The 9658-nt window shown below is 43.2% G+C and overlaps 1 protein-coding gene across 1 annotated transcript; it reads right to left on the bottom strand.

Annotated features, from left to right (window-relative positions):
* Positions 1–4831: 4831 nt before the first annotated feature.
* LOC311150475 (uncharacterized protein) lies at positions 4832–8745 on the bottom strand (the record flags this gene model as incomplete). Its single annotated transcript, XM_084187974.1, has 4 exons — positions 4832–5331; positions 5744–5878; positions 8108–8293; positions 8658–8745. 4 exons carry the CDS (start codon positions 8743–8745, stop codon positions 4832–4834), a joined length of 909 nt encoding a protein of 302 aa, XP_084044100.1.
* Between the last annotated feature and the right edge of the window lie 913 nt (positions 8746–9658).

Raw genomic sequence — 9658 nt, forward strand, 5'->3', positions numbered from 1 at the left:
AGAGAGAGAGAGAGAGAGAGAGAGAGAGAGAGAGAGAGAGAGAGAGAGAGAGAGCAAAGGAGAGAGCGAGAGAGACAGAGAGCAAAGGAGAGAGAGAGACAGAGCAAAGGAGAGAGAGAGAGAGCAAAGGAGAGAGAGAGAGAGAGCAAAGGAGAGAGAGAGAGAGCAAAGGAGAGAGAGAGAGCAAAGGAGTGAGAGAGAGCAAAGGAGAGAGAGAGAGCAAAGGAGAGAGCAAAGGAGAGAGCAAAGGAGAGCAAAGGAGAGAGCAAAGGAGAGAGAGAGAGCAAAGGAGAGAGCAAAGGAGAGAGAGAGAGCAAAGGAGAGAGCAAAGGAGAGAGAGAGTGCAAAGGAGAGAGAGAGAGAGAGAGAGAGAGAGAGAGAGAGAGAGAGAGAGAGAGCAAAGGAGAGAGCGAGAGAGACAGAGAGCAAAGGAGAGAGAGAGACAGAGCAAAGGAGAGAGAGAGAGAGCAAAGGAGAGAGAGAGAGAGCAAAGGAGAGAGAGAGAGAGCAAAGGAGAGGGAGAGAGAGAGAGATAGCAAAGGAGAGAGAGAGAGAGAGCAAAGGAGAGAGAGAGAGAGAGAGAGCAAAGGAGAGAGAGAGAGAGAGAGAGCGCAAAGGATAGAGAGAGAGAGAGAGAGAGAGAGAGAGAGAGCAAAGGAGAGAGAGAGAGAGAGAGAGAGAGAGAGAGAGAGAGCAAAGGAGAGAGAGAGAGAGAGAGCAAAGGAGAGAGAGAGCAAAGGAGAGAGAGAGAGAGAGAGAGCGCAAAGGATAGAGAGAGAGAGAGAGAGAGAGAGAGAGAGAGCAAAGGAGAGAGAGAGAGAGAGCGAGAGAGAGAGAGAGAGAGAGAGAGAGAGAGAGAGAGAGAGAGAGAGAGAGCAAAGGAGAGAGAGAGCAAAAGAGAAGGGAGGGTCCCACTTTAGATTAAGTGGCCTATAAAATCTACGTATTTACATGGTAGCTACATTCTAAAGTACATTCTGTAATTACAGTATAAGTGCATGTACAGTCATATCTGAGGTGGGACTTTAAAGTGCGACTGAAATGGGATATTAAGATAAAAACAATAAGTTACTAACCAAAGGCAGCTGCGAAAAGGCCAACACATTGACATCGCTCAGTCATAAAATGGCATCCCACAGGGTTAAGAGCATTTGTGAAGCACATTGTAATTAACATGCATTTAACTCAAAGTACATGTAGCCTTGTCTGGCATTAAGGTAGGAGGGCGGACGGATGTTAGAGAGAGAGTTTCTTGTCTTGTAACAGGTTGTTTTGGTCACAGTGCATTTTGTCTCTTACATTTCTTGAGATAGGATGTTATGTGAATAATCGTATCCTATCTACTGTACCGTGTTCAGCATGTTTCTGGAATGATTTGAGTGTTAATGACACATTACATTGCACAGAAAATGTTGGTTATGTGGAGAGAGACAACAGTGGAGCTTAGATTACATCACAGTTGTTGTGAGCTCACACACATATGCACATAGTCCTATAGTACACGCACAAGGGCTCGATTCAATCCGTGGTGCTGACGATCCGCTTTGTAGCGCGATTGACATTTAAAGGCAATGTTCCCGCATTAGTGGAGACTGCATTCACGGTAAACGCTGCATACAGTGGGGAGAACAAGTATTTATAACACTGCCGATTTTGCAGGTTTTCCTACTTACAAAGCATGTAGAGGTCTGTAATTTTTATCATAGGTACACTTCAACTGTGAGAGACGGAATCTAAAACAAAAATCCAGAAAATCACATTGTATGATTTTTAAGTAATTAATTTGCATTTTATTGCATGACATAAGTATTTGATACATCAGAAAAGCAGAGCTTAATATTTGGTACAGAAACCTTTGTTTGCAATTACAGAGATCATACGTTTCCTGTAGGTCTTGACCAGGTTTGCACACACTGCAGCAGGGATTTTGGCCCACTCCTCCATACAGACCTTCTCCAGATCCTTCAGGTTTCGGGGCTGTCGCTGGGCAATACAGACTTTCAGCTCCCTCCAAATATTTTCTAATGGGTTCAGGTCTGGAGACTGGCTAGGCCACTCCAGGACCTTGAGATGCTTCTTACGGAGCCACTCCTTAGTTGCCCTGGCTGTGTGTTTCGGGTCGTTGTCATGCTGGAAGAACCAGCCACGACCCATCTTCAATGCTCTTACTGAGGGAAGGAGGTTGTTGGCCAAGATCTCGCGATACATGGCCCCATCCATCCTCCCCTCAATACGGTGCAGTCGTCCTGTCCCCTTTGCAGAAAAGCATCCCCAAAGAATGATGTTTCCACCTCCATGCTTCACGGTTGGGATGGTGTTCTTGGAGTTGTACTCATCCTTCTTCTTCCTCCAAACACGGCGAGTGGAGTTTAGACCAAAAAGCTCTATTTTTGTCTCATCAGAACACATGACCTTCTCCCATTCCTCCTCTGGATCATCCAGATGGTCATTGGCAAACTTCAGACGGGCCTGGACATGCGCTGGCTTGAGCAGGGGGACCTTGCATACGCTGCAGGATTTTAATCCATGATGGCGTAGTGTGTTACTAATGGTTTTCTTTGAGACTGTGGTCCCAGCTCTCTTCAGGTCATTGACCAGGTCCTGCCGTGTAGTTCTGGGCTGATCCCTCACCTTCCTCATGATCATTGATGCCCCACGAGGTGAGATCTTGCATGGAGCCCCAGACCGAGGGGGATTGACCGTCATCTTGAACTTCTTCCATTTTCTAATAATTGCGCCAACAGTTGTTGCCTTCTCACCAAGCTGCTTGCCTATTGTCCTGTAGCCCATCCCAGCCTTGTGCAGGTCTACAATTTCATCCCTGATGTCCTTACACAGCTCTCTGGTCTTGGCCATTGTGGAGAGGTTGGAGTCTGTTTGATTGAGTGTGTGGACAGGTGTCTTTTATACAGGTAACGAGTTCAAACAGGTGCAGTTAATACAGGTAATAACTGGAGAACAGGCGAGCTTCTTAATGAAAAACTAACAGGTCTGTGAGAGCCGGAATTCTTACTGGTTGGTAGGTGATCAAATACTTATGTCATGCAATAAAATGCAAATGTATTACTTAAAAATCATACAATGTGATTTTATGGATTTTTGTTTTAGATTCCGTCTTTCACAGTTGAAGTGTACCTATGATAAAAATTACAGACCTCTACATGCTTTGTAAGTAGGAAAACCTGCAAAATCGGCAGTGTATCAAATACTTGTTCTCCCCACTGTATGTCGTCTCAATTGGAAATGACCTTTACATTTCAATTGTGCTATACTGTGGATCTTCAGCGATACAGACTGAATCGAGCCCTAAGTAAATGAACACCATACACATTCATAAACCTAAACATGGAAAATGATATCCTGGAAAAGACACCACACACACACACACACACACACCTACATTGAAAATTATTTATACAGCCTGCCTGGCCTCAAAACCAGTTTAGAAATACGTACTACCAACTTAGAAGCACAGTGATAACTCTCCAAGTCCACAGATGAGCAATAGAAGCCTCTATAGAGAACTGAAACAACTGTTGTAGAGAAAGTGTGTGACTGTTCTCCGTGGTCTCATTATAAAAATGAGTTCATCAAACGGATGTTATGTCATTTGTCACTTCAATAACTGCTCTTAGCTCCATTGACAGATTTGAGCCATTATATATTTCAATTCTATGTAAAACCATGCCAAACAACTACAATTTAATGGTTCATTTTCGGCTGTAAAATGTCAGTTGTGCAATCATTTATTTTTGTCTTACTTTTGTATACACATAGAATGTGAAGTAGTGCTCGCCATACAAGATGTAATGTAAAATGAGTCTAATGTAGAGAGTGTATAAGGTAATTAACAGCGCATCTAGTTAAGCAATAAATCTGTAGTTTCTCCCTTTATATGGCTCCGGCCTGTATATGCTTTGTAAATATGAAAATACGTTATGACGGAAATCTACGCATTGTACATAGGAGAATATGCATTTGAGATCAACAGCCATTGTTATTTTTCAGAGAACATACTAATTGTTTTTTGTACATTAAATTTCAACAAAACTTTGAGATGTAAATCTGTTTTTCAAAACTTGTTGTTTATTCTGTGTGTGTGGGGGGGTGGTTTCTTTCCCTTCTTATCTCATATCAGAGATGGGTAAAATGATCAAACGGTGAAAATCGATTAAAAAATATTATGTTTTATTCATCCAGGACAAACCCCATTACTTGACTTCACATCATGGCCCTGGGAAAACACTACAATAAAAATCCATAGAAAATCTATGAAATAACAACATAAAACCTTTCCGTTTGAACAACACAATACTCGGGAATGGAGTTTCAACTCTCAAATACAGCATAACATGAAAGAAATGGAAGTGTGTGAAAAAGAAGAAGAGACAAAGAGAAAAACAAGTGCAGGGAGAGACGAGCTGAGAAAAGAAAGGAAGGAAGGATTGGAGGAAGGAAATAAAAAAAGAAGGAAGGAAGGAAGGAAGGAAGGAAGGAAGGAAGGAAGGAAGGAAGGAAGGAAGGAAGGAAGGAAGGAAGGAAGGAAGGAAGGAAGGAAGGAAGGAAGGAAGGAAGGAAGGAAGGAAGGAAGGAAGGAAGGAAGGATGGAAGGAAGGAAGGAAGGAAGGAAGGAAGGAAGGAAGGAAGGAAGGAAGGAAGGAAGGAAGGAAGGAAGGAAGGAAGGAAGGAAGGAAGGAAGGATGGAAGATGGGTAAAGGCTAGCCATCACTAAGTTACATATCTAAGAGTCAACAGACTATCCAAGGGGTACACCTACAAGATGAAAAAACACATAACATCAAATGCTCTCTCTTTTCTTCTCCTCCACCTCCTACTCTTCCTCATCGAATGACGCCACTCCTGACGAGCCTCTGTCGGAGAAGAAGCTTCTCTGGCTCTGGCAGGAGTGCCACTCTCTACCTTCCTGAAACACACTCCCCTCTTCACCCCCCTCTTCCGCTTCCTCCTCTCCAAGAGACTCAGAGTGAGAGGTTGAATAGCAGGAGTCAAACCTACTGCTTCTGATTCTCGGCCTCCAGTCAGGCTTGTGGACGATACAGACACCCCCGCCGGCCTCTAGCAGTGGTACAGGCTGATCCTCACCATCCACTAGTTCCCCCTCTCTGGGGAAAGGGCTAGCCCGGTCACTCTCTAGAGTAGGCTGGTCGTTTTGCTGTGGAGCCGGGTCATTCTGAGATGTGGGCCTATCACAGTGCAGGCTATTGCTGCTAGAGCCCACAGGACTGGTTGAGCTGATAGAGGGCGGAACTTTAATGCTGTCAATCTCAGCCTGGAATGGCACTCGAGGCTTGTGATTGGACGTTGCAGTGTCTGAGGGAGGAGCAAAGAGTCAGAACACCTGGAGATGGATGAGAAGAGAGAGATGGAGGGATGAGAAGAGGACGAGTGACGGACAGGGAAGGAAAGAAAGAAGAGAGAGGGATATTGGGGCATAGCACCGAGTCTAGGGGCTCTATTCAATCTGTAAAACTGATGCGTTACAGATTCCGCAATATAAATGTAAAGTTAATTTCCGATTAAGCCGAAATATGCAGTGTTTACCGTGAATGCAGTCTCCACTAAAGCGTGAACATTGCTTTTAAATTTAAATCACGCTGTAACGCTGAATTTCCACGATGCGGATTGAAAGCCTTAGGTGGCAATGATGATCGAAACACCCATGATGAGATGCATGACACAGATATTGGGTGTACTTCTGTGCAAAGTGGGTGTATGTGTTTACCTGAGCTCTGGGTAGAGAGTGTGAGTGTGTTTCTGTTGTTCTGGAGGAACTCTTCATCAGCTTCTTCCTCATCGTCATCCACAGAAGCCCAGGCTTTCAGCTTTGCCTCAGCAATAGCAAACTGCTCTGCAACTCCTGGAAATGGACACACACACACAAAAAAAATTGGGGACACAGACAGACAGAGAGTTGTCTCAGAAATACAGTTGAAGTCAGAAGTTTACATATACTTAGGCTCGTTTTTCAACCACTCCACACATTTCTTGTTAACAAACTATAGTTTTGGCAAGTCAGTTAGGACATCTACTTTGTGCATGACACAAGTAATTTTTCCAACAATTGTTTACAGACAGATTATTTCACTTATAATTCACTGTATCACAATTCCAGTGGGTCAGAAGTTTACATACACTAAGTTGACTGTGCCTTTAAACAGCTTGGAAAATTCCAGAAAATGATGTCATGGTTTTAGAAGCTTCTGATAGGCTAATTGACATAATTTGAGTCAATTGGAGGTGTACCTGTGGATGTATTTCAAGGCCTACCTTCAAACTCAGTGCCTCTTTGCTTGACATCATGGGAAAATCAAAAGAAATCAGCCAAGACCTCAGAAATAAAATTGTAGACCTCCACAAGTCAGGTTCATCCTTGGGAGCAATTTCCAAACGGCTGAAGGTACCATGTTCATCTGTACAAACAATAGTACGCAAGTATAAACACCATGGGACCACGCAGCTGTCATACCGCTCAGGAAGGAGATGCGTTCTGTCTCCTAGAGATGAACGTACTTTGGTGCGAAAAGTGCAAATAAATCCCAGAACAACAGCAAAGGACCTTGTGAAGATGCTGGAGGAAACAGGTACAAAAGTATCTATATCCACAGTAAAATGAGTCCTATATCGACATAACCTGAAAGGCTGCTCAGCAAGGAAGAACCCACTGCTCCAAAACCGCCATAAAAAAGCCAGACTACAGTTTGCAACTGCACATGGGGACAAAGATCGTACTTTTTGGAGAAATGTCCTCTGGTCTGATGAAACAAAAATAGAACTGTTTGGCCATAATGACCATCGTTATGTTTGGAGGAAAAAGGGGGTAGCTTGCAAGCCGAAGAACACCATCCCAAACGTGAAGCACGGGGGTGGCAGCATCATGCTGTGGGGGTGCTATGCTGCAGGAGGGACTGGTGCACTTCCCAAAATAGATGGCATCATGAGGAATCTCAAGACATCAGTCAGGAAGTTAAAGCTTGGTCGCAAATGGGTCTTCCAAATGGACAATGACCCCAAGCATACTTCCAAAGTTGTGGCAAAATGGCTTAAGGACAACAAAGTCAAGGTATTGGAGTGGCCATCACAAAGCCCTGACCTCAATCCTATAGAACATTTGTGGGCAGAACTGAAAAAGCGTGTGTGAGCAAGGAGGCCTCCAAACCTGACTCAGTTACACCAGCTCTGTCAGGAGGAATGGGCCAATATTCACCCAACGTATTGTGGGAAGCTTGTGGAATGTTTCCCAAAATGTTTGACACAAGTTAAACAATTTAAAGGCAATGCTACCAAATACTAATATATTGTATGTAAACTTCTGACCCACTGGGAATGCAATGAAAGAAATTAATGTTGAAATAAATAATTCTCTCTACTATTATTCTGACATTTCACATTCTTAAAATAAAGTGGTGATCCTACCTGACCTAAGACAGGGAATTTTTACTGGGATTAAATGTCAGGAATGTATTTGGCTAAGGTGTATGTAAACTTCTGACTTCAACTGTAGTTAGAAAGTGAACATGAGAGAGGCTGTATCCCCATGGGGACACTAGGGGACAGTGAAGTGACAGTTGGAGGAGAGTCTCTAATTGGCTACCATCTGTTGGGCTCTCATAGGACAGGCCGTCATCACGTAGGTGACGCAGGAGGGGCACAGATCTGAGCTGAGACATATGAAGGGGTTAGAGAAGAGCTGTGGGACAGGTGTAGGGATGAAAGAGGGGGTCAGGACTACACACATACAAGTATGTACGAACGTACGCACACAAATTGATCCAATTGACCCAAAAATTGTCAGCATGGACGTCATATGCTAATGACTGAAATCCACAGAGTAAAGTACCGTACAGAGGACATATTCCTGATACGATCCTATCTGAGCCATTGATTAAACACCATTGATTGCAGAATTAGTTGAATAATAGAAACAGAAGGTGTATACGTCCTCTTGAAAAATAAACTAAAAGAGATAAGATGAGATAAGATACATTAAAATATATTAAAAGAGGACAACATTCAATTGTTTTAAATTGGTGTGTATCACCTGACAGTGGCTCTACTTTACTGGCTGAGTTGGTGGAGGGACACGCACCTGCAGCGAAGCGCGCCTCCTGTTCTCCCTCAGTGAGGTGGCAGTAGGACTTGAAGTGTGTGTGGAGAGGGTCCGTGGGGGAGTCTGTGGATTTGGGCCAACCCTTCCACTCTATGAGGTGGGCGACCCTGCCACCCTGCAGGGACGTGGGCTTGGTGACATGGTCCTTCATCGCTTGGGATATGCCTGGAGAGAGAGAAGTAGGAGGCCTGGGTTAAAGAGAGTGTGTGACCTCTAAAAATGATGGGTCCTGAATCCTATGTATATGGGCTCGATTCAATCTGTATCGCTGAAGATCAGCACTATAGAGCGATTGAAATGTAAAGGTAATTTCCGATTGAGCCGACATATGCAGCCTTTACCGTGAATGCAGTCTCTGCTAAAGAGGGAACATTGCCTTTAAATTTCCATGGTGCTGTAGTAAAGGTCTTCAGCGCTACGGATTGAATCGAACCCTAAGTGGACGCATGATTTGTATGTGTGAGATGAAAGTGAATCAGTGTGTGTGTGTGTTTGTGTGTGTATATCTGTCTGTCTTTCTGTCTCTTACCATTTAAGGAGGATCTGGCCAGAGCAGCAATCTCCTGGATGCTTACTGCCTTTCTACTGTCTGAAGCTTTTCTAGATTTGGGGATCATTTCAGCTTCTAAAAATGTTACCTGGAAAGAAAAGCAGTCATTCTCAGTATGTCACTTACACCACAGCACTTGAGTGTTTTCTATATTAATGTTGTAGGTCAGGGATGGGGTGGGGTCCACAAAACATCTGAACTCATCATGTTGGGCAGCAGGGGCTCGCGATTCTGCATACCCACCCACATCCATATCCCCACCTTGTGAGCAAAACATTTCAGCATCTCCTCTCTTGACAGCGAAGAGAAAAAAATGGACGTTTTAGAGCTAATTTCCTGCAATGCTACACATTTTACAATGGGGTGTAGAGAAAATGTTGCAGTTTTAAAGCAAGAATGCTGCAAATCTACACATTTTGCCATTTGTCTTTGGAAGATTTGGAAATGTTTTAACTAATTTCATGCAATTCTACACATTTTGCCATGGGGCGGCAAGAAATGTTAGCAGTTTTTAATATGATATCAGAGTGAGAGTGACTAACAAAATCAACCGGAGCCAGGTTGGTAATTCAACCATGATTACTACAAGTTTAGATAGCTGGCAGCTAGACTAGCTTACCAAATGTTAGCTAGCATGGGCTAATTAAGTGAATGACAGTGACTGATGTAACAAGAGAAAAGCTGCTGATGCACAACCACATTTTGAAATTGCACCTTGTGCATTCTACTCTTCTAACTAACAGTAAGTTGTGATCCTCCTGACTGAGTTCCTAAAAAATATGTATATATATATACAGTACCAGTCCAAAGTTTGGACACACCTACTCATTCCATGGTTTTTCTTTATTTTTACTATTTTCTACATTGTAGAATAATAGTGAAGACATCAAAACTATGAAATAACACATATGGAATCATGTTGTAACCAAAGAAGTGTTAAACAAATCAAAATATATTTTATATTTGAGATTCTTCAAATA

This window comes from Coregonus lavaretus (genome assembly GCF_964263955.1).
Source record: "Coregonus lavaretus genome assembly, chromosome: 23".
In the NCBI taxonomy this organism is placed as follows: domain Eukaryota; kingdom Metazoa; phylum Chordata; class Actinopteri; order Salmoniformes; family Salmonidae; genus Coregonus; species Coregonus lavaretus.